General features: G+C 41.5%; 1 protein-coding gene across 1 annotated transcript in view; it reads left to right on the forward strand.

Moving 5' to 3' along the window:
* Nucleotides 1–25,806, forward strand: part of CRB1 (crumbs cell polarity complex component 1) — a 194,330-nt gene that overhangs the window by 135,154 nt on the left and 33,370 nt on the right. Inside the window, exons 6-10 of the mRNA XM_067467567.1 lie at nucleotides 7,079–8,032; nucleotides 14,714–15,267; nucleotides 17,700–17,869; nucleotides 20,468–21,370; nucleotides 25,332–25,460. Coding sequence (XP_067323668.1) covers nucleotides 7,079–8,032; nucleotides 14,714–15,267; nucleotides 17,700–17,869; nucleotides 20,468–21,370; nucleotides 25,332–25,460 — 2,710 coding nt within the window. The remainder of the gene's footprint in view (nucleotides 1–7,078; nucleotides 8,033–14,713; nucleotides 15,268–17,699; nucleotides 17,870–20,467; nucleotides 21,371–25,331; nucleotides 25,461–25,806) is intronic.

A 25,806-nucleotide genomic window follows, 5' to 3' on the forward strand; every position in this document is an offset into this window, starting at 1 on the left:
AGGCAATTTTTCTCCTGACGTTTCGCCTGCATCTATGGCAAGCATCCTCAGAGGTAGTGAGGATTGCCTCCAGAACATGGCCATATAGCCTGGAAAAACCTACAACAACCCATATAAGGCATTTATTGTTGTCAACCATTGTAGGCATCTGCCAAGCCAACTGGTCTACATTTTCTTACAAGGTAAGAAAAGCATCAGACCTCACTACCTCTGAGGATGCTTGCCATAGATGCAGGCGAAAAGTCAGGAGAAAATGCCTCTAGAACATGGCCATATAGCCTGAAAAAACCTACAACAACCCAGTGATTCTGGCCATGAAAGCCTTCGACAATACAATGCCTTATATGTTAATATCTTCCTTTTCTACATCCAAACTTTGTTACATATTATGCCTGATATGTAGATACTTCACTGCTCAGAAATGGGTCTCTGAGTGGCTAAATTGTCTCTGCAGTTCTATAAATGTTTCCTAATCCTCTTAACGTGAGTGACAATTGCCCTGGCTTCCAACCAGGCTAATAAGGAGCAATACTACCCAGTCTTTTCAAAAAGAATTGGCTTCTATATTCCTCCTTCAAAGGAAATGGGATGTTTTGGGTCCCTGACATAACCGGATCATGGAAGCTAAACAGGGTCAGCTTTGGATCGAGGACCAACAAGGATTACTTGGTGTATAAACCTAAATTTTGGAGGAAAGGTATTTCCAACCCAGGGAAACTCTATGAAATATATAATGTTGCCATAAGTCTAAAGATGACTTGAAGGCAATACACACTAACGCAAGTAGCAGATATTAAGAGATACTATGCTATCTTGGAACATACTTTAGATGTTGTATTTCCTCTCCTGATATATCAGTGTTACACCTTAAATTGAATGTGGTCTGTCTTCATAACATTCAGTATCCCAGGGTGGTGGAATTTAAACTAAAATTGTCCTTTTTTAGACAAAGTGGTTCTCATCCTTCCTAATGCCATGACCCCTTAATAGAGTTCCTCATGTTGTGGTGACCCCCAACCATAAAATTATTTTCGTTACTACTTCATAACTGTCATTTTGCTACTGTTATGAATCAGAATGTAAATATCTGATATGCAGAATGTATTTTCATTTACTGGACCAAATTTGGCACAAATACCCCATACGCCCACATTTGAATACTGGTGGGGTTGGGGAGGGATTGATTTTGTCATTTGGGAGTTGCTGGGATTTATAGTTAACCTACAATCAAAGAGCATTCTGAACTCCACCAATGATGGAATTGAACCAAACTTGGCACACAGAACTCCCACGACCAACAGAAAATACTGGAAGGGTTAGGTTCTTGTGGGTTTTTCGGGCTATAGGGCCATGTTCTAGAGGCATTTCTCCTGACGTGTTGCCTGCATCTATGGCAAGCATCCTCAGAGGTAGTGAGGTCTGTTGGAATTAGGACAATGGGTTCACTGGAAGGGTTCAGTGGGCATTGACCTTGAGTTTTGGGGTTGTAGTTCACCTACATCCAGAGAGCACTATGGATACAAACAATGATGGATCTGGGCCAAACTTGGCATGAATAATCAATCTTCTCAAATGTGAACACTGGTGGAGCTTGGGGAAAATAGACCTTGACATTTGGGAGTTGTAGTTGCTGGGATTTATAATTCACCTACGATCAAAGAGCATTCTGAACCCCACCAATAATGGAATTGAAACAATCTTGGCACACAGAACTCCCATGACCAACAGAAAATACTGGAAGGGTCTGGTGGGCATTGGCCTTGAGTTCTGGGAGTATTAGTTCACCTACATTCAGAGAGAAGGGGGCCTTTGGTGGGAGGATTCGCCGTTTCCAAAAAGGAAGAGAAGTATACGCGGAGAGATCTTCAGTCTTCTCTGCCAAAGGGGTTCCTAAGACCATCTTTGGCAACTGTGCTGGTACAGCTGTACCAGGAGCTCCAATTCTGTTTGCTTTGCATTAAATGTTTGTTTGCAATCCCTGGTTTGGGATTTTGCAGCAGGGTGGCTTCCTGTTATAATTTGCAATTATAGGGCAAGCCACCTGTCAATTATTGTTAGGTTCCCTGGTCCCACCCCTTTTTCAGTTTTGGAGGGAATAGGAGCCTTTTTGAGTCAGTTCTTACAGAGAAGCCTTTCACACAGGACATAAAACGAAGTAGCTCCTGTAGAAAGCTTAGTCTTCTACGGCTTAGCCGGGGAGATATACAGCCTACAGCCTGACTGGAGTTATACAGCCTTACAGCTCCTTTCACTGAGGGACTTCAGTCAGCCATCACAGCAACCTGAACTCCTTCTTTTTCCCTGGAAGTCTACAAATCTCTGCTTGGTAAGGGTCTCTCACGGAAGCCAGATGCAGTTGGTACCAGGTGCAGGGGCTCCACGCCAACAGAGGCAAGTACAGACTGCCCAGATTAGAAGTTAAGGATTTCCCCATTAGTTAATTACAGTTAAGAAGATAGTGCCTGTTCCCAGTGAACAAGATTGCAAGAGCCAATAGACTGTTAAGAAAGATTGGAAGTACCTGTTTGTTTTCATCAATAAAGAACTTTGTTGGATTTACTTTAAGCAATCTAAAGACTCTGTTTGGGGGAATCTAAGGGCCTATAATCTGAGGCAGCCCCGGCGTCCCGTTGGGCACAGAGAATTTATGTCCTTTCTACAGTCTAATGCACAGGCCCAGCGTGCAACAGCACAGCAACCCCTCTGAAATCCCGCCCATGATCCAGCCAGGGGTTCCGACCACCAGGTTGAGAAACGCTGGACTAGACAATGAACAGGCTGCATTTAATATACTGCACATGGTGATGTTCATTTTCCAGGAAAAGAGATATATATCTAATATATTATACCCTATATATTTTTAACCAAAAGAGGAAACATTCTGTTGACTTTTCAATTCGTTCTTGGGCCATGCAAGTCCGGAATAAATGAATGGAGCACACAGCAGTCAAGAAAAACTACGGTCCAGAGGAAGAAGGCAAACCCACTTCAACTGTCATCTGCCTCATCTGATTTCAGGGACTGTTTAAAATCTATTAGGAGACCATTCTCCAGGAAGCAAAGTGGAAACCTTGCTTTGACAAGGGAGGATGAAGTTGGCTGAGGCAGTGATGCATGACATGAGCAGAGGAATGTTACAAGCGCACAGAAGGCTTTTTCTTTTCACCTGTGAAATTGCAGAGGATGCCAGCTGCGGATCAGAAATAACCAGTCAGGCCTGTAATAGAACTCTGCAATGCATCTCTCACAAGATTAGGTTCATGTAGGTTTTTTCGGGCTATAGGACCATGTTCTAGAGGCATTTCTCCTGATGTTTCGCCTGCATCTATGACAAGCATCCTCAGAGGTAGTGAGGTCTGTTGGAAATAGGAAGATGGGTTTATATATCTGTGGAATGACTGGGGTGGGGCAAAGAGCTCTCTGCTGAAGCTAGGTGTGAATGTTTCAGCTGACCACCTTCATTAGCATTTGAAGGCTTGGCTGAGCCTGGGAAAATGTTCTGTTGAGAGGTGTTAAGATGTGCCTGGTTGTTTCCTCTCTGCTGTTTTGCTGTAGTAGTTTTAGAGTTTTTTAATACTGTTGAAATTGTCCACATGCTTGTGGATTTCAATGGCTTCTCCACAAGCATGTGGACAATTTCGACAGAAAGGAGGAGACCATGGAAATGAACAAAATCTGGCTACCAGTATTAAAAAACTCTAAAATTACTACAGCAAAACAGCAGAGAGGAAACAACCAGGCACATCTTAACACTTCTCAACAGAACATTTTCCCAGGCTCAGCCAAGCCTTCAAATGCTAATGAAGGTGGTCAGCTGAAACATTCACACCTAGCTCCAGCAGGGAAGAGCTCTTTGCCCCACCCCAGTCATTCCACAGATATATAAACCCATCTTCCTATTTCCAACAGACCTCACTACCTCTGAGGATGCTTCCTATAGATGCAGGCGAAACGTCAGGAGAAATGCCTCTAGAACATGGCCCTATAGCCTGAAAAAACCTACAAGAACCTAGTGATTCCAGCCATGAAAGCCTTCGACAATACATTCTCACAAGATTATTCATAAATGGAATAATCTTGTCCAGGGATCCAACAAGGCTAAAAGAAGGGCATTGTCATCCTGTTCAGACATGTCATGGTCTTCCATCGCCACAAACATTTTCCAGATGTGCTACGAAGAAATAGAAAATCCAGGATTCTACAACAAGAATGTCCATGAAAGGTGATATTGTATTAAACATGGTATTATTTATTTATTTATTTATTTATTTATTTATTTATTTATTTATTTATTTGCTGTATTTGTATACCACCTTAACTGCTAAGGACCTCTTCACATGCACTACCGCAGTGGTTCTCAACCTCCCTAATGCTGTGACCCCTTTATACAGTTCTCTCATGTTGTGGTGACCCCCCAACCATAACATTATTTTTGCTGCTACTTCACAACTGTAATTTTGCTCCTGTTATGAATCATCACATAAGTATCTAATATGCAGGATGTATTTTCATTCACTGGACCAAATTTGGCACAAATGCCTGATATGCCCAAATTTGAATTCTAGTGGGGTTGAAGGGGAGATTGATGCTGTCATTTGGGAGTTGTAGTTGCTGAGATTTATAGTTCACAAACAATCAAAGAGCATTCTGAACTCCACCAATGACTGAATTGAACCAGTCTTGGCACAGAGAATTGCTATGACCAAGAGTAAATACTGGAATGGTTTGATAGGCATTGACCTTGAGTTTTGGAGTTGTAGTTCACCTACATCCAGAGAGCACTGTGGACTCAAACAATGAGTCCACAATGAGTTAAACAAAAAATATTGTTTAACAATATTTTAGCATATAGTAGCCAAGAAATATTTCAAGTTAATTTGGCATAATACTTGGCACAAATACTCAACATGCCCAAATGTGAATACTGGAGGAAGTTAGAGAAAATAGACCTTGACATTTGGGAGTTGTAGTTAGTGGGATTTATAGTTCACCTACAATCAAAGAGCGTTCTGAACTCCAAAAATGAGAGAAGTGGGCTAAACTTCCTACACAGAACTCCCATGACCAATGTGTTTTCTGATGGTCTTTGGCTACCCCTCTGATACACCCTCGTGACCCCCCCAGGGGTCCCAACCCCCAGGTTGAAAAACACTGCACTACTGGAATCACCCAATATCACTCTGAATTGTGGTGATTTCATCAGCACCCACCTAGAGGGCATGGGAGCCTGTCACCCCACACTCTGTAGCATCATGGCTTCCCCCCAACTCATCATAGAGGGGGAAACCTCGGTAAGCCAGCTCAACCCATCTTTCCTAAAGGAGAGATGGCGTTCTGCCGCGAGCTGGGCCTGTAAATAATTTTCTTTAGAACAGGACGTGCAACCTTTGCCCAGCGGGAAGCCAGGGGGGCCCAAGGAGAAGTTCTCAGAGGTTTTCCACCACAAATGACCTTTAGATGGCTTGTGAAGTATAACAAAGTCTTTTATTAATGAACAATCAAACAGAAACTTCACTTGTCTTCAGTAACGCTAAACAAATGCTTCCAAGCTTTATGCAACTGGTGACTTCCTAATCTTGCCCACGAAGGACAGGCAACTGTCTTCAATAACTTCTTTACTTTAAAGGAAAATCCCCTTTTTAACTTCTCCCAGGCTGACTGTAATCTAACCCTTACTGATGTGGGCCCCGCTACCGGGTTGAACTGCATCTCGAAGCACCGAGTGGACCTACCAGTAAAGGCTTAGATATTCTCCAGCTGGAGTTCTTTGGTCTTTAGGGCTGTTTTCCTGGAAATCTTTGGAGACTCTTAAGACTGTTTTCCCCCGGAAAGTCTTGGATGCTCTTAAGACTGTTTTCTCCCAGAAAGTCTTGAGGGCTGAAGCTTTTGTACAGGGGAAGCTTGCACACATCCTGTGCATTAGCTTTCCTTGCTGAGACTAACCAAAATGGTTCCTATCCTTCTCAGAGCCTGAACAGGAGGCAGAACCAAAGCTTAATGCTGATGGACAAGTGGCCTGCCCTATAACTGCAAGCTTTAACAGGAAGCCACCCTTCTGCAGAATCCCAAGCTTTGGACTGCAAGCAAACATTTAATACAAAGCAAATAAAATTGGAGCTCCTGGTACAGCCGTACCAGAACAGATGGGAAGCCTTCTGTCGTGTGCTTCTGTAGTGAGTTCCATAACCGGGGGACAATCACCAAGAAGGCCCTATCTCTTGTCCTCATCAATCGTGCCTGTGACAATGGCGGGACAGAGAGCAGGGCTTCCATCTCCGTGATAGTTTATAGGGGGAGATGCGTTTGGACAGGTAAATTGGGCATCTATGGGATCCCTAGTGTGTTAACATTCACTTCATCGTACCATAAATATTCGTGACACCCAAGTAATGGACATATTTATTGCCCAACCATTTTGTGGGTGCAATTGGACTCCTGTGACTAAGTTTGGGCACTGGAACAACTCTGGAAATCCAAAAAAGAGTGGCAATGCATTGCTAGGAATGTCATTGATGCATGAGTATACAGGGGGGAAAGGGACTTTATGTTGGCATTGAACAGAATCCCAACTGAAGTATGCTAAGGCAGTGAGATGGAATAGCTAATAATGCCTTTTAATTGGTAGAAGTGGAAGCCATATGTCTTGAGGAACTCCTAATAACTCAAGTAGCCGGGATCAAGGACTGATTTGTGCTCAGGGGCGGCTCAATCCATTACGCAAAGTAAGCATTTGTAGTGTAGTTGATTTTGCCCAGGGGCGCTCTTGGGGGGAAAATAGACCTTGACATGTTCGAGTTGTAGTTACTGGGATGTATAGTTCACCTACAATCAAAGAGCATTCTGAACTCCACCAATGATGGAATTGAACCAAATATGGCACACAAAACTCCCACGACGAACAGAAAATATATATCAGTGATTGGTTGTGGGGGGGGGGGGGGCAAAATACTGTTTGCTTACCATTGAAAATTACCTAGGGCCGCCTCTGCTACACCATTAATTGTGTCTAATGTTTATATTTTTGAGTGAATCTGGTTTATATGATCAAGGGCTTCCTTCTCTCTCTGATTTCTTGCAGGCATTCACTGTGAAGAAGATATCAATGAATGTCACATGAACCCCTGCCAAAACGGAGGGACCTGTGAGAATTATCTGGGAAATTATACCTGCCACTGCCCAGCTAGAGAGGAGAATGGGATATTTTATGGTGGCTGGAACTGTTCAGAGGTCCTCCTTGGCTGTGTTCAAAATAAATGCCAAAATGAAGGATTGTGTATTCCTCACTTAAGAAATGGACAACACAGATTCACCTGTCTATGTTCAGCTGGATACACTGGAGTACACTGCGAAACAATTACTACTTTATCTTTTCAGGGAAATGGATTTCTCCAGGTTAACAGTCTCCCATCCACTGTACAAGACTGTTTCTACAACACAAACCTTCAATTTCTGACTGTTCAACCAACGGCTAGCATATTTTTTCGTGGGAACAAGGATGTATTTGTGAAACTGGAGATACTGAATGGCTACTTACACTTATCCATACAAATCAATGACCAATCAAAAGCCGTACTGCATGTAGCACATAATGTCAGTGATGGTGAGTGGCACTTAGTGGAGGTGACGATCGCAAGAAAAGTTACTCTTAAGTTACTTGACAAATTTTGCACAGACTCTTGTCTCAGTGAAACTGCAACACCTATAGATTGCCAACAGACAACGTTTGCTTTCCAGAGTACATTTTTGGGTGGTTTGCCGAAGGAGAACGGGAGCAATGACTCTCTACCTAGCATCTCTAACATGCATCCCGCACCTCCATTTGTAGGGTGTCTTCAGGACATTGAAATAGACTTGAACCTTATTATCCCAGATAATATATCATCTGACTCATCTTTAAATGTTGAAGCAGGCTGCACAAAAAGAGACTGGTGTGAACATCACCCTTGTCAAAACAAGGGACGCTGCATCAACTTGTGGCTGAGCTATCAGTGTGATTGCTACAGGCCCTACACCGGGCCAAGCTGTGCTACAGGTAAGGTAAATTCCTCTGATACTTCACTAACACCTGAAATGAGATTGTAGGAAATTGCAGGGCCAAACTGTAGAGTTTTCTCCATCAATTCTGCCATGATTAACCATCTATCACTGGAAAATGCTTCCTTGAAGAGGGTGGTCCATGCTCTTGTTACATCCCAAATAGATTACTGCAATGCACTCTACGTGAGGTTGCCTTTGAAGACTGTTCGGAAACTTCAATTAGTCCAGCGGGCGGCAGCCAGATTAGTCACCGGAGCGTCATACAGGGAGCATACCACCCCTCTGTTGTGTCAGCTCCACTGGCTGCCGATCCAGTTCCGAGCACAATTCAAGTGCTGGTCTTGACCTACAAAACCCTATACAGCTCCGGCCCAGCGTATCTGTCCAAACGCATCTCCCTCTATGTCCCACCTCGGAGTTTGAGATCTTCTGGGGAGGCCCTGCTCGACCCCACCTCTATCACAAGTGAGGTTGGTGGGGACGAGGAGCAGGTCCTTCTCGGTGGTGGCCCCTCACCTGTGGAATTCACTCCCCGGGGAAATTAGGTCATCGACATCCCTCCTCTCTTTCAGAAGAAAATTAATAACATGGTTGTGGGACCAGGCTTTCGGGCAATCTGGCGGTTAGATAAGGACAATGATGACCAGAATCGATAGAATTTGACAATGTGGAATGAATTACGGACTCTGAGATAAAGAACGCTGAGTATTAGATTGTTTTTATTGATGTATAAACTGACTGTCTTGTTATAATTGCTGTTTACATGTTTTATCCATTGTTATGTTTATGCTGGCATCGAATTGTGCCTTTGTAAGCTGCCCTGAATCCCCCCTCGGGGGTTGAGAAGGGCAGGGTAGAAATACACGAAATAAATAAATAAATCCTTCTCTATCTACATATTAGGTTTTTTTTAATCATGAGCATGTTCATTATTGGCTTTGTTGGTGGACTTGCTAGCAGTCAAACAGGTCTGATATATATACTAGGCAAAAAATTAATGGAAAGGACACTGGTCTAAATCCAGTTGTTACTCCGATCTAGAGTTGAACCTTTGAGTCCATCATTGAATGATAGTCCAACACTTACAGAAATCCCATTGCTTCAGTTGTTCTTCTCAAGTTGGGACTAGCAATAGGATTCTGACCAACCTGTTTCACCCTCAATAATAAAACATTATTATTATTATTATTATTATTATTATTATTATTATTATTTGAAACACAACAAGATGAGTCCACAGCAGGCACTCTGCTGGCTGTTGTATTGGATCACACGTCGGACACTTCCCAAGTGTCTAGGACTATGTGATGTATCAGTGAATCATGCATGCAGATCCCAGTAAGGTGGCCTTTTGCAGCTGGCAGATGGTAATTTTGTCAGCGCCGATTGTGTTTAAGTGCAGGCCAGGGCCTTTAAGCACTGCACCCAGTGTGCCAATCACCACTGAGACCATCTTTACTGGCTTGTGCCAGTCTTTGCAGTTCGATTTTTAAATCCTCATATTGTGTCAGCTTTTCCAATCATTTCTCTTCAATCCTGCTGTCACCTGGGATTGCGACATTGACGATCCATACTTTGTTTTTTAGCACGATTGTGAGGTCAGGAGTATTGTGCTCCAAAACTCTGTCTGTCTTTATCCAGAAGTCCCAGAGGAGTTTGGCATGTTCATTCTCTGTAACTTTTTCCGACTTGTGATCCCACCAGTTCTTTGTCGCAGGCAGATGGTATTTGTGGCACAAGTTCCAATGAGTCATCTGAGCAATGGTGTTATGCCTCTGCTTGTTTTCTGTCTGCACAATCTTCTTGCAACAGCTTAGGATGTGATCTATTGTTTCATCTGCTTCCTTGCAGAGTCTACATTTGGGATCTGTTGTCGACTTTTCAATTCTGGCTTTGATGGCATTGGTTCGAATGGCTTGTTCTTGGGCTGCCAGAATCAGGCCCTCCATCTCCTTTTTCAAAGTTCCATTTGTGAGCCACAGCCATGTTTTTTCTTTGTCAATTTGGCTCTCAATTTTTCCCAGGAACTGTCCATGGAGAGCCTTCTTTTGCCAGTTTTCTCTTCTGCTCTGGATTGTGTTTTTACGGCATTCCCTCTTTGTCTTTTGCACTTTAAGCAGTTTACTACTATTGATTTCCCTCATTGTTGGTTCCTGACTGCCTTTCACATAATCTGCCAGTGCGTGTTTCTCTTCTTCAACCGTTTGTTTCACTTACAGAAGCCCTCTGCCTCCTGATTTTCTGGGCAGGTAAAGTCTGTCGACATCACTATGCAGGTGTAATGCGTAGTGGATTATATTATTATTATTATTATTATTATTATTATTATTATTATTATGTTTCATTAAACTCCTCTGGGACTTCTGAATTCAGAGAGACAGAGTTCTGGAGCACAATACTCCTGACCTCATGATCATGTTAAAAAAACAAAGTATGGATTGTCGATGTTGCAATCCCAGGTGACAGCAGGATTGAAGAGAAACAACTGGAAAAGCTGACACAATATGAGGATTTAAAGATTGAACTGCAAAGACTCTGGTACAAGCCAGTAAAAGTAGTCCCAGTGGTGATCGGCACACTGGGTGTAGTGCCTAAAGACCTTGGCCTGCACTTAAACACAATCGGCGCTGACAAAATTACCATCTGCCAGCTGCAGAAGGCCACCTTACTGGGATCTGCATGCATTATTCACTGATAAATCACATAGTCCTAGACACTTGGGAAGTGTCTGACGTGTGATCCAATACAACAGCCAGCAGAGTGATTTTGTCTGCTGTGGACTCATGTTGTTGTGTTTCAAATAATAATAATAATAATAATAATAATAATAATAATAATACCTCAAAATCGAACTGCAAAGGCTCTGGCATAAACCAGTCCAGGTAGTCCCAGTGGTCATAGGCACACTGGGTGCCATGCCAAAAGATCTCAGCTAGCATTTAGAAACAATAAACATTGACAAAATCACGATCTCTATTTTCACCTATTGAAAAACAGAGACAGATCTGTATTTATTTATTTATTTAGATCGTCGGGGGGGGGGGGGGCTTGCTCGCAATCCCGCCTGGCTCGCAAGTGCGATTGGCAGAAACGAAGGACAGGGCCTTCTCAGTGGTGGCCCTCCCAACTATGGAACTCCCTCCCCAGGGATATTAGATCAGCCCCCTCCCTCCTGACTTTCTGAAAAAAGTAAAGGCCTGGCTTTTGAGAATGCAGCGGAATAGATAACACGGAACTATGATTGATGAACATGGAATGGCCAGATGGTGTTACTGGATAACGTTTTTAGCAGGATGACACAGATGATTATATGTTTTAACGGTTTTTATTTATGTTTTATATTGTAATGTTGGTTGTTTTTAATGGCACTTTTATGAATGACTGGCATCGAATTGTGCCAATCTGTAACCCACCTTGAGTCGCCGTATGGCTGAGAAAGGCGGGCTATAAATACTGTAAATAAATAAATGAATAAATATTCTTTTTTTGGAGACATAAAATAGAAAACGATCTCGATACAGAATACAATGAGAAACAATAAAGAAAAGAGAGAGAAAATCTTTTTAAAAATGATATAATCTGCACTGATTGGTGTGGTGTTTAGTAGGGCTGGGTAACCACGGAAAAATTTGTTTCTAAACTCGATTCGTTTTTAGGGGGGTTTTGCGTTTCGTTTTTTAAAAGAATTCCGAAATTTTTCTTTAAAAAAGTTCGAAATATACAAAATTTTGTAAATTATGAAACAATTACGAAACAATTACGAATCAATTCGTTAATGGCGGACGCAATTGCGCAATATGCAAAAAAAACCCCTCCAAATGGGACAGGGGGAACTTCTGAAGCTTCCCTCTCCCTCTGTTGTTGACTGTTGGTGTGATAATTTATTTTTTATCACTGATAAAACAAACAACAACCCTAAAACTTGCACCAGACATACGGAAACAATTACGAAACAATTTCGAAACAATTTCGAAACAATTACGAAACAATTACGAAACAATTACGAAATAAATTGAAAATTTTGTTTCGATTTTTAATTGCTCCTGCATGGCTCAATATTGGATCGTAAGCTAATTTAAATACGAATTAATAACGAATTACGAAATTAACGAATGAAACTGCCCTAGTGTTTAGATATGCTTTCATGCAGGTCAATCCCAACACCATGCTAGTAATATCTGTAGGGTGTCACCCCACAGGTTGATGTGAATAGCCTTTCTCCTTCCCATATCAGTATTTTCAAGCATTTGAAAAGAGCAATAATTTGTTAAAAGGAAACCAACTTATCTCAAGAGGGTAACTTAGGAAGTCCCAGAGCTTAATAAACTGAGCTGTCCTTTTGAGCCCATATCCATTTTATCATTACAGGGCCAGTTTCAGGATAAAAAGAGAGAGAACATTCAGATATGTTGAGTTTGATCATTTTGTTTATCACAGCAGATCTAAGATTCTTGGTCACTGGGGGCTCCTTAATTTACATTCACTCTGCAATCTAGTTCACATCATGAAAAACAATACCCAGAGGATCAGATCATCTTAATAATTGGTCATCTACAAAGTTTGCTCAAAAGCGGACACTTCAGAGTAGCAATCAATATATGCAGATGTACATTTTAAACAGAAATACAGAATACATATCACCATAGGGCAAAATAGAAATAACTATAGACTTTTCTATGGATGCCATTATATGGATCCGACGGTCCCCTGGATTGATTTGCCAGCCTCCATGGCGATTCGGTAGGGCAATCCCAGTGCCCCTGATCACACCTCACTGGTAGTGATGTTTCTCTACGTAGGGAAGCTTCACCTTGAGCCTCCCCCCCCCCTCCCCAGAAAAACACACCTCTTTTAACTGTCTGGCCCGCCTTTGTATCCTAATACCGTATCTCCTCTTCTGCCTCTCAGATCTCGCTCCTGAAGACTGCAGTGAAGTGGTGCAGGTGCGCATGTGCGAGATCTGAGAGGCAGAGAAGGAAGTACAGTAATAGGAAAATTACCATATTTAAATCAAATCTGATGCTCTTACAAATTTTATTTGGTGTGTGTTGGAAGAGGGGTAGTCTTATGTTGTTGTTGTTCATTCGTTCAGTCGTCTCCGACTCTTCGTGACCTCATGGACCAGCCCACGCCAGAGCTCCCTGTCGGGCGTCACCAACCCCAGCTCCTTCAAGGTCAGTCCAGTCACTTCAAGGATGCCATCCATCCATCTTGCCCTTGGTCAGCCCCTCTTCCTTTTGCCTTCCACTTTCCCCAGCATAATTGTCTTCTCTAGGCTTTGCTGTCTCCTCATGATGTGACCAAAGTACTATAACTTTGTCTCTAGTATCCTTCCCTCCAGAGAGCAGTCGGGCTTTATTTCCTGGAGGATGGACTGGTTGGATCTTCTCGCAGTCCAAGGCACTCTCAGAACTTTCCTCCAACACCACAGTTCAAAAGCATCTATCTTCCTTCGCTCAGCCTTCCCTAAGGTCCAGCTCTCACATCCATAGGTGACTATAGGGAATACCATGGCTTTGACTAGGCGTATCTTTGTTGCCAGTGTGATGTCTCTGCTCTTTACTATTTTATCGAGACTGGACATTGCTCTCCTCCCAAGAAGTAAGTGTCTTCTGATTTCCTGGCCACAGTCTGCATCTGCAGTAATCTTTGCACCTAGAAATACAAAGTCTGTCACGGCCTCCACATTTTCTCCCTCTATTTTCCAGTTGTCAATCATTCTTGTTGCCATAATCTTGGTTTTTTTGATGTTTACCTGCAACCCAGCTTTTGTGCTTTCTTCTTTCACCTTGATTAGAAGGCTCCTCAGCTCCTCCTCGCTTTCGGCCATCAGAGTGGTGTCATCTGCATATCTGAGGTTGTTAATGTTTCTTCCAGCAATTTTCACCCCAGCTTTGCATTCATCAAGCCTCGCACATCGCATGATGTGTTTTGCATACAAGTTAAAAAGGTTGGGTGAAAGTATGCAGCCTTGCCGTACGCCTTTCCCAATCTTGAACCAGTCTGTTGTTCTGTGGTCAGTTCTGACTGTTGCTACTTGGTCCTTGTACAGATTCCTCAGGAGAGAGACAAGGTGGCTTGGGATGCCCATCCCACCAAGAACTTGCCACAATTTATTATGATCCACACAGTCAAAGGCTTTAGAATAGTCAATGAAGCAGAAGTAGATGTTTTTCTGAAACTCCCTGCCTTTCTTTCGTCTTATATGGCGAGTATATCCCAAACTCTATATTTTAACTGGAAAAATTGGGGGTTGTCTTATATGCCCAATCATCTTCTATGCTGGAAAATACGGTAATATAATAATTGAATGCAGTTTTATACAATATTAAATGCCGTGGCTCAGTGCTATAGAATGATGGGATTTGTAGTTTGGTGAGGTTCCAGCACTCTTTGGCTGAAAAGGCTAAAGACCATGTAAAACTACAGCTCCCAGAATTCCTTAGCATTGAGCCACAGCAGTTAAAGTCTCAAATTGCATTCATATAAAGTGTAGAGTCTCATTTCATCATTGGAAATATCATCAGTTGTTGAATTTGTATCCAATAAGATATTATTCACAGGTATGTGTATTTGTGTGTCTATTCTTCCATGAGTACCTCAATTTTAAAGATATACCGTTTTCATCCCCCCCCCCCCTTTTTTTAAATTTTTTTTTTGGTCATGTGAAATCAAGAATACATTCCAGCACGATTTGGTCATGAAGGAGCCATAGGATATGCTGCTTTTCCCATAGAGAGTGGTGCCTATGAAACTGCAACCATATCAATGTTTGTTCGAACACGCAATCCTTCGGGCTTGTTGTTTGCTCTGAAAAAAGGCTCATCTCTGTTTCTCAAAGTCTGGTTGGAAGATGGGAGACTGGTTCTGGCCAGTGCAAGCTCCAGCAAACTCCAAGGAACACAGCCTACGAATGATGGAAATTTCTATTTCATAACTTTAAAAATCGAGCCAAACAAGACTGAGCTGATCCAGTCATCACAAAACCTAGGCTATGTTTCTACACCCGGGGTGAAAATCGAGAGGGGTGATACTATCTACGTGGGAGGATTATCAGAAAGTCAAGAAACAAGTATAAACGGTGGGTATTTCAAAGGCTGCATCCAAGATTTAAGGTTGAACAACCAGCCACTGGAATTCTTCCCTGTCACTCCTTTGATGAATTCTGTCATCAGCAAGAATACACTGATCAACATTGACCCAGGCTGCACTGGAGACAACCTTTGTAAGGTAAGGATGGTGTTTCTCAAAGCGCTGTTTCCAGGTTTGCAACCAGGAATTCTTTTCTGAACTAGCAGCCCTCCAAAACAGCATGTGACAGTGAGAATATTTTAACATGATATCTGAAACAGGCAGGTAGGATCAGGTTTTTCGCCAAGGAGCCTTGTAATTTGTGGGCGCAGAGACCACAGACCATCTGGGGGACTGGAAGCACCGCTCTTAAATGTCAAGGTAATGATAACCAGTTAGTGAGCCTGCTATTCATTATGGGCAACTTAAACTCATTGCAGTTTTCTGACCAAAATCTTCTCATAATTGGTCTAAAACCAGACTTTCCGAGCATGCTAAGCATACAGTATGTTATGGATAGCAGATCTGGCAATGGGACCCATAAAATGTTCAAGGATAGAAGAATGTTATATCACTGCACAAGGAATATGTGGACTGGATCCACTAAAAATCATAGGGGCCCCATTTAAGACTGTATAAAAGATTTATTCACTAATATTGTCTGTTCAGTGTTATGGAGTATAAGCTCAAATTCTGTTGATACACTACACTAGCAGCTGCATTTTTCCAGGTGTGGTGTGGTGAAGGAAGGCAGACAAAATCTAGCACTACTCCTTATTTCGACAACCTCATCCAATGGCTACTTTCCCCATTGTACACTGCTTGTTCTCTCCTTTCAGGACAGAGCTCATTGCATGATACATTTTTACTTCTGCTTGAGCTTCATCAGGAAAGGGGAGATCAAAAGGTGAGGGAGAGAGACTATTTCCTTTTTTAAAATCCACTTTGCTGTCTTATATTAGTTCAGTTTCTTCTTTTATATTGGCTAGGACTTTCTGTATGCTGTTAAACCTTTGTACATCACAGGCAATGAATCACTCTTGTGTATAACGAAGTAACACAGTTTATTTATAACTTCTGGCTCCAACACTTGTGGTTACATTTGTGTTTTGCTGCAATCTTGAGGCTTACAGTCAGTATCATTTACTTGGTTAACTTCTCTGAATAAACTATCCATGTTTCACATTCACAAACATGTTACTTGCTTTACACACTATTGGCTGAATTATTTTCTGAACTAAGACAACACTAGCCTTCTTCATGTTCCTTAAAACTCGAGCTCTATTTAACTAACTGCTTCTCTATATCAGAAGTCTTTAACACATCTTCATAACTGCTTATTTCTACCAGGCACTCAAAAACCAACTCTCCTCTTCACACACAGATTCCTAACTCATTTTCAAACTCCCTCACTCTAACTGCCTCTTTCAGAACCTTAGCTCCGCCCCTTTGGAATGTTCAGCTCTGCTCTCCCCAACTGTCATTTTGGCCTAGCAGCCTTTTCAAATCCTGGGCCTACACTAATCTGCATATGACCAATCGGCTTCACATATGCATATGAATCCTATCTCTGCTGTTGCTACCCTGTCTGTGCCTATTCTCCCCTATCTGCCATATGTAAACATAGAGCTATACACCAAAACTTTAACATAGAGTAGCAATTTCACTATTATTATTATTATTATTATTATTATTAACTTTATTTGTACCCCGCTAGCATCTCCCGTAGGACTCGATGCGGTTCACACAGGCCGAAGCCTCAAACACAATACAACAGAACATAATACCACAACAATACAAAAGCAAATCAAAACAGTTAGCATAAGCAAAATAAACAACACAGTAACAATACATCAGGATGCTTTAAAACTGGGCCGGCCAGGGCAGTGGGTACAGGATTAAAAGTGCTGAAGTGGCAGGAGGAATGTGGGATTATAAAATAAGTGCGGTGTGCAGTGATCTTAATTCTACTAAAGTGCTTCTAGGACTTGGTGATGGGGATTCCTAATCTGGGAAGGCACATCGGAACAGCCAAGTTTTTTAGTTCTTTCTGAAGACTGCCAATGTAGGGGCCACTACAGCTTCCTATGTTGCCTTCAGGACAATGGGGGGAAACCAGGAACTCATCGACCCCCATCACCCTTCTTCTTCCTCACTCCATTCCACGGGGGGAAGTATCTACCACCAAGCTTCTCCCCATTGTTTCCTATACAACATGGGAAGTCTCCCCCATGTTGCCACCATGGCGGTTTGCCACACTTCCACCTTACTAGCAGTATGTAGCCCCACCAGAAATAGATCAGCATTGTGGGATGGGAGCCAGCCGACTCTGTACTGCAAGTGAAGTGGAAGTGTCATAGAATAGGCAATTTTTGCATGTCTGATGAGACTTTTAATGCTTCTAGCAGAAAGTCTAGAGACAAGCAAGCTCTATAAGGTCATCCATGACTCCACTCAAGAACTTAGATAGACAGGTTTCAATCAATATTACTGCTAGTTAGAGCATCAGAGGTTTTCGTCTCCCACAGTCCTTTTGTTTGGTTGTAAATTAGGACTTGCTCCCAGCTGACCTATCTTTCTCTCCTCTTTAGTCCAACCCCTGCAAGAACAGTGGGGTTTGCTATTCCATCTGGGATGACTTCACTTGCACGTGCCCACCAAATACAGCAGGGAAAGCTTGTGAGGAAGTGAAGTGGTGTGAACTCAGTCCATGCCCCCATGAAGCCCAATGTCAGCTGGTCCATCAAGGATTTGAATGCAAGTATTTATGTTCTAAGTATTTTTGTCAAGTTGGATTTGTGTTGCACCCTTCCTTGCAGGACTCTGTAAATGAAAGGATAAACTAACAATCTATGATGGCAGAAGCAAGTTCCAGTCTTGCCTAGTAATTTCCATTATGTTTGCAGAAGGAAGGCAGCATGGAATTAGTTTACACAACTAGTTCAGATTAAATGTAGTGTTTCAGTCTTGATGGTGTAGTTGATTGTCTGTTTATGAGAAGGGTGAGGAAAGTGCCACTTTGAGTCTCGTTTAAGAAAGTAAGCTGAGATGTTGTTGTTGTTGTTGTTGTTATTATTATTATTATTAATAATAATAATAATAATAATAATAATAGTTAAGTCTAAAAATGCCCTGGATCTTCTGAGCAAAATAGTACCTGCTAAAAGTCAGTTGTCACTCCTTCCAGAAATGACAGCTTTAATTTAACCCCCACCACACATAGCCGCACATAACCACACATAGAATCATAGAATCATAGAGTTGGAAGAGACCTCATGGGCCATCCAGTCCAGCCCCCTGCCAAGAAGCAGGGATATTGCATTCAAAGCACCCCTGACAGATGGCCATCCAGCCTCTGTTTAAAAGCCTCCAAAGAACAGGAAACAAAACATGGTTGTAAGAACTGAACGTGCCTACCTGTTGTTATTACTCAGCTGATTTTTCAGCCTGAAATCCGACACTGCAGACTGCCATGGATGCATTGGATTAGTCTCCATCACATTTTCCCACTCCAATTTATTGTAAGCCAATCATGAGAAGATAATGCTGATTCCTGATGTAAAAACAAATGAAAAGAACTAAAATGACTGTGCTAAATCCACATTTTTGTGTAATTACATGGATCTATAGTTATGAAAGGAAGTTCTAGGCATCTTATAGGGATGAATGGGTAACTAATTGCTAAACTGTTGTCCAAATAAGTAGCCATTTTAAAATGATAACAAGTGTTGCTTAGGAGCAGCAAAGGCAGATTTCCACCAAGTTTTCTTAAATAAGTTGAAATATATCAACATACTGGCATGTGTTCAAGATAATTTCTGGCAAAATAATAATAATAAAATAATAATAATAATAATAATAATAATAATGTTGAGATTAATTTCACAATTCAGCAGCAGATCAGTTGCACAACTTCAGCGCTTTCCAGTAGCTTCTTCCTGCACAGTATTTTCAGTCAACTGCTCCCACAAACTGCAGTCACTCTGGAACTCTTTTACAGACACTTGAGCACATGCCCGGCCATTGTCAGTTTTACTATTGTTTTCCCCTCCAATCTATATGACATTACAAAATTACCACAGCACACGGTTATATCTTGTCTTAGCAGACAGGTTCTTTTAATCAATTACATAGAGCCTTCGACGAACAGCATCACAGCACAAGGAGAGTGTATACACTCTACACGACTTCCTTATATACAATTCTATACAATTACATATAGCAATCTCTGATTGGTTCTCAACTCATGCCCGGTCATTGTCAGTTTTACTATTGTTTTCCCCTCCAATCTATATGACATTGCAAACTTACCACAGCACACAGTTATATCTTGTCTTAGTAGACAGGTTCTTTTAATCAATTACATAGAGCCTTCAACAAACAGCATCACAGCACAAGGAGAGAGTATACACTCTTCACGACTTCCTTATATACAATTCTATACAATTACATATAGCAATCTCTGATTGGTTCCCAACTCATTAACTTAACTCAGACCCAGGATTACATCATTCATAATCACCTGGACTAGGTCAGAACACATTCCCCAAATGAAGTTCTATATACAGTTAATGCATGACTCAGCATTTCCAATAGAAGCCTATTAGCAGTGCATGACTCAGCTATATTACAATACATTGTAAAACCTGGCAAATAATAATAATAATAATAATAATAATAATAATAATAATAATTGTAGAAAGGGGGAAAGGACCCACTCATTTTTACAAAAAACACAAATAGTCAAAGTCAAACTAGAGTCAAGCTGAGTCCTTTTGTGGTTGTGTCATAACTGTGCTGAATACCTATTGTATAATATTTTTAACATCACTACCAAGCAGGGGCGGTTATATAAGCAGTGGTAAATGTCTGAAATTATCAAAGCTCTAAACCTTTTTCATTGGTAGGGACGATGGCAGCAGCTGCCATCCTCCTAGACTCTATTATTCTTATAGGTTTCATTGTAATCTTCACAGTAACTGGAAGAGAGATGGATTTCCCTCAGCAATGATGAATAATTGTGTGCTATCCCTGTTGCAATCCAAAATATTTGGAGAGACTTTGCTGAAGACCTGCGTCTGACAGAAATGAGAAATGTTGGAAAGTGTTTGAAAACATTTTCCTTGGCAGCAATTACTATACTGTTTATTGTTTGGGGTTTTGTTGTTGCTTTACGTTTTGGTTTGTACATCCCCATATGCCATTTTGCTCAACCTCCCCTCCATGTGTTTTTCCCCCTTACTATTGAGCACATATCCATATAAGTCACAGAGAAACCAAACCAGAAATGTAGCATACTGTATGCAAACAATTAAATCTTTCTGTCCTTTAATAACTTTTGTTGTCTCTGTCTAGGTAGCGCCAATGCCATTTTTAGTGGCAGAAACAGTGCCATCTTTTATAGGAGCAATGGGAAGATCAAGAGAGACCTCACCAAGATAGCCTTTGGCTTTCGAACCCGAGACTCGGATGTGATATTGCTTTATGCTGAGAAGGAGCCGGAGTTCATCAGCATCAGCATCCAGAAGACTAAATTAGTGTTTCAGCTGCAAAGTGGCAACAGCTTCTATGGACTGAACTTGGCTACCTCCAAACCAGTAAATGATGGGAAGTGGCACCAAGTGACCTTTTCCATGGCCGAACCCTCCTCTCAGTCATCAACATGGCGCATGGATCTCGATGGTGAGAAAGACAGTGCAACAAGCATGGTCACCACAGGAAACCTCAACTTCCTAAGGGAAGGGACAGATATTTACCTGGCTGACAGACCTTTTGATGACCTCAATGGACTAAGTGGTTGCATGAGTACCATAGAGATCAGCGGAATCCATCTCTCCTATTTTGACAGTGCTGATGGATACACTAAAAGGCCACAAGAAGAGCAATTCCTAAAGATATCAGCCAATTCTGTTGCCACTGGCTGCTCTCAGTTAGATGCCTGCAGCACAAACCCTTGCATGAACAATGGGAGATGTGAAGACTTCTATACTCACTATCACTGCACATGTGCCAAGGGATGGACTGGGACCTACTGTGATATCAACATTGATGAATGTGCATCCAACCCTTGCGTGCATGGAAACTGCAGCGATAGAACTGCGTCCTACACATGTATATGTGATCTGGGCTATACCGGCGCAAGGTGTGAAGAAGACATAAATGACTGCCGTGGTCATCTATGTGCAAATGGAGCCACCTGTGTTGATGGGATCAATGGTTATTCTTGCCTGTGTGCTGGCAACTTCACAGGAAGGTTTTGCAGGTATTGTAGCAACACTAGAAATCTTTACCTCTCTGACAGCCTTATCAATCAGGGTGGAAGTTCACCCATGGATCCCCATGACACCCATCATATGTTGTAGAGCAGTAGTTCTCAACCTGGGGTCCCCAGATGTTTTTGGCCTACAACTCCCAGAAATTCCAGCCAGTTTACCAGCTGTTAGGATTTCTGGGAGTTGTAGACCAAAAACATCTGGGGACCCCAGGTTGAGAACCACTGTTGTAGAGTGACTTCCAGTGGGGCTCTGTAGGCAAACTGGGGTGTCAGCATGGTGGGACACTGCCACTGCCAACACAGAAGTCACCCCATGTTCTGTTAGGAACAACGGAGCTTAAACGGAGTGGTGATGCATTCCCACATGGGATAGGAAAGCTTCAGCTGGTGATCAGGGTGCCATGGTTGCCATGATGCCACCCAGATTCACCAAGAAGGCTGCCAGATCACAATGCTGGACCTCAACGTGATGAAGTCCTGAGCCTTTGAAAGAGGCAATGATTGAGCCCCAAACATCTCTTTAATAACAATAACTATTATTATTATTATTATTATTATTATTATTATGTTGAGATTAATTTCACAATTCAGCAGCAGATCAGTTACACAACTTCAGCGCTTTCCAGTAGCTTCTTCCTGCACAGTATTTTCAGTCAACTGCTCCCAAAAACTACAGTCACTCAGGAACTCTTTTACAGACACTTGAGCACATGCCCGGCCATTGTCAGTTTTACCATTGTCCTCCCCCCTGTCTAGGTGACATTACAAACTTACCACAGCACACAGTTATATCTTGTCTTAGCAGACAGGTTCTTTTGATCAATTACATAGAGCATCCGACGAACAGCATCACAGCACAAGGAGAGAGAACACACTGTACATGACTTCCTTATATACAATTCATTTACACATAGCAATCACTGATTGGTTCCCAACTCATTGACTTAACTCAAACCCAGGATTGCATCATTCGCAATCACTTGGACTAGGCCAGAACAGTTTCCCCAAATGATTCCCTATATACAGTTAATGCATGACTCAGCATTTCCAGTAGAAGCCTATTAGCAGTGCATGACTCAGCTATATTACATTACAATACATAGTAAAACCTGACATATTATTTACATTCCACCCTTCTTACGCCGGAGGGGGCTCAGGGCAGATCACAAGTACACATACATGGCAAAGCGAAAATGTTGGATAATAAGAAGGGATTAAGAAAAAGCCTATTAAACGTCAAACTGCATTATGATTTTACAAATTAAGCACCAAAACATCATGTTTTAATAATAATAATAATAATAATAATAATAATAACACTTTATTTGTACCCCGCTACCATCTCCCCAAGGGACTCGGTGCAGCTTACATGAGGCCGAGCCCAAACACAACAATACAAGCAATAATAACAACAATACAAGAAATTAAAAACATAGACAATAAAATACACAACATTATCAATAAACAGCACATAATTAAAAACAGTGGGAAGGCCAAATGTAGAGTTAAAATTGGAAATAATGCTGGGACATGAACGAAAGGTGATACTGGTGTTTGTGGAAGGGCATACGAGCAGACTTAAAGAAATGTAAAGTGCTTTGGGGGACAAAGTGCTATGGGATCATTATTCCGGGAAGGCACACTGGAACAGCCACGTCTTCAAGCTCCTCCTGAAGACTGCCAGAGTTGGAGCTTGTCTGATGTCTTCAGGGAATGAGTTCCAGAGTCGAGGGGCCACCACCAAAAAGGCCCTCTCTCTCATCCCCACCAGTCGTGCCTGCGATGCTGGTGGGATCGAGAGCAGGACCTCTCCGGATGATCAAAGGGATCGTGTGGGTTCATATACAGAGATGCGGTCACGCAGGTAGGCGGGTCCCAAACCGTTCAGGGCTTTGTAGGTAAGAACCTGCACCTTGAATTGGGTCCGGTAGATGAATGGCAGCCAGTGCATTTTACAAAAAAATCAACAGAAAAAGCAGTTCAATACACAATAACGTTATGTAGCAATTACTGTATTTATGAATTTATCACCAAAAATTCACAACGTATTGAAACAGCTCTGGATAGGAGGCAGACTGCATTGGATAATACAGAACGTTGAATGAGCGAACATTGGATAAGCGAGACTCCACTGTATGTAAAAATGCTAATTTTATTGAATGTGATTATGTCCTTAGTCATGAGATAGAGGGTGTTTTACAAACACCCTCTATCTCATGGGTGATAGAGGCACCCATGACAAGATGATAAAAGTTAAAATATGGTAAAACTATTGATAGAATTAGTTTAACTGTATTTAAAAGCATGCTCACTGCAGAAGAAAAGAAGAGTGAAACGGTTCTGGCCCAAGTTACCTATCCGATCGCATCTCCGCCTATGAACCCACTAGGACTTTGAGATCTTCCGGGGAGGCCCTGCTCTCGATCCTGCCTGCAACACAGGCACGGCTGGCGGGGATGAGAGACAGGGCCTTCTCAATGGTGGCCCCTCGGCTGTGGAATGCCCTTCCCATGGACATTAGATCGGCTCCCTCATGGATGGTATTTCGGAGAAAAGTGAAAACCTGGTTATTTGAACAGGCGTTTGAATAGGCAGTGCAATGAATTTTAGGAAATGGAACTACGGATGACGAGTTTGGATCATGATTCTAGTTATGAGACGCCAATGAATGAATGTTTATTGTTGTTTAATTGCTTAGTCTGCTATTGTGCTAATTGTTTTAAATACCTTGTTATGCTGCACTGAATTTTTGCTATTAGTGTTGTTAACCGCTATAAGTCGCCTAAGGTCTGAGAATAGCGGTATACAAGTGAAGTAAATAAATAATAAATAATAAATAAGTGGAAAAGAAAAGAAGATGACTTCAAAAAATGACATAAGTACAGATAGAAACAGTACAGAATATTTTTTAAATATTTTTTATTAAAGGTTTTGGGCTAATAGTACATCGAGAATGTGTTAATCATCGACATGTCTAATATTTATCTAAAAATAAGAGGGTAAAAGGAGGGAAGTGTGGTGAACAATCAGGCACATTTTACCACATGTGGTGGACATGTAAAGAAACATCTAAGTTTTGGTCATTGATACATGAAGAATTACAAAAGATATTTAAGAGAAAGTTCAAAAAGAAGCCGGAGTATTATCTATTAGGTTTTATGGACTCAGACTTAAAATTGGATGAGAATGAAGACAAATTATTTACATATTTTACCACAGCAGCAAGGATCATTTTTGCCAAACATTGGAAAAATGAACAGATTCCGATTATTGACGAATGGAGGGAAAAGGTTATAGAAATAAGAGATATGGATGAATTAACTTTTTTGTTGAGGAAAAATACTGGAAAACCGTTAAAGAGGACAGACTGGACTTTTTTCTATGACTATGAGAAGAAAAATATAGAAAGATACTAGAGGTTAAGAAAACATAAATGAGTTTTAGAAGAAATGAGAGAAGATCCCGAGGCTGGAGTGGAAGTCATTTTAGAATAGTTTATGTTTTTTTGTCTTGGGCCCCTTTTTGTTTTTCGGCCCCCTTTTTTTCTCTTTTTTTTTCTGGAGAGGGTATGGGGGTTTCCTACTTTTCTATCTTCTCTGTTATTGTTCTCCCTCTTTCCTTGTGTTGATGTACAAAAAGTTTAATAAAAATATTTTTTTTAAAAAGGAGGGAAGAAACCATAGGGGGCGGAGGAGAAAAGAGGGATAGAAAAACAAAACAAAACAAAACAAAAACCCGAAGGGGGTATAGACAGAGTGCGTAAAGAGTTGAAAGGTGTGACAGTGAGTGTTAGTGCTCTTAGTTACTGATTTATCCCGAATAGCATTGTTAATATTAATCTTGTTTTCTCTTGAATTTATCTTGAATAAATTTTGATTGGGATTTTTTAAAGGCTTGAAAATAATGGTGAAATCTAATTTAACCACTTTCCACTGTTGTTTCACTGTAGGGGCATACGACCCCCTTCAACGGTGTGTGGAAATGGGAATCAGAACATCACCTGTTACAATTATGGCAACTGTTCTGAGCTGCAAGGATACTTGGAGTGCGTGTGTCTCCCAGGCTTCGTTGGACAGCGGTGAGAACCTTTGAAATGTCATGGCTACCCATTTTCTGAAAGTACATAGTGACATGACAGAATAACACTGGCACTCCATCCCAATGTGGCAAACATCAGATTCTAATGGAAACATTTTAACTTTTTAGTTGTTGTAAACCGCAATGAGTCGCCGACTTAGGCTGAGATATTAGCGGTATACAAGCGCATAAATAAATAAATAAATAAAATAAATAAACATTAGCCTCTACTCGCTTGTATACAAGTTTTCTGTTAGGCAATTTAGAAATGAGCCTAACAGTATCAAAGAAATCATCCCTGGGTAGGCTGGGATTATATTATTGCTGTTGTTGTTTTGGGAATGGGT

This window comes from Anolis sagrei, chromosome 4 (assembly GCF_037176765.1).
Source record: "Anolis sagrei isolate rAnoSag1 chromosome 4, rAnoSag1.mat, whole genome shotgun sequence".
In the NCBI taxonomy this organism is placed as follows: domain Eukaryota; kingdom Metazoa; phylum Chordata; class Lepidosauria; order Squamata; family Dactyloidae; genus Anolis; species Anolis sagrei.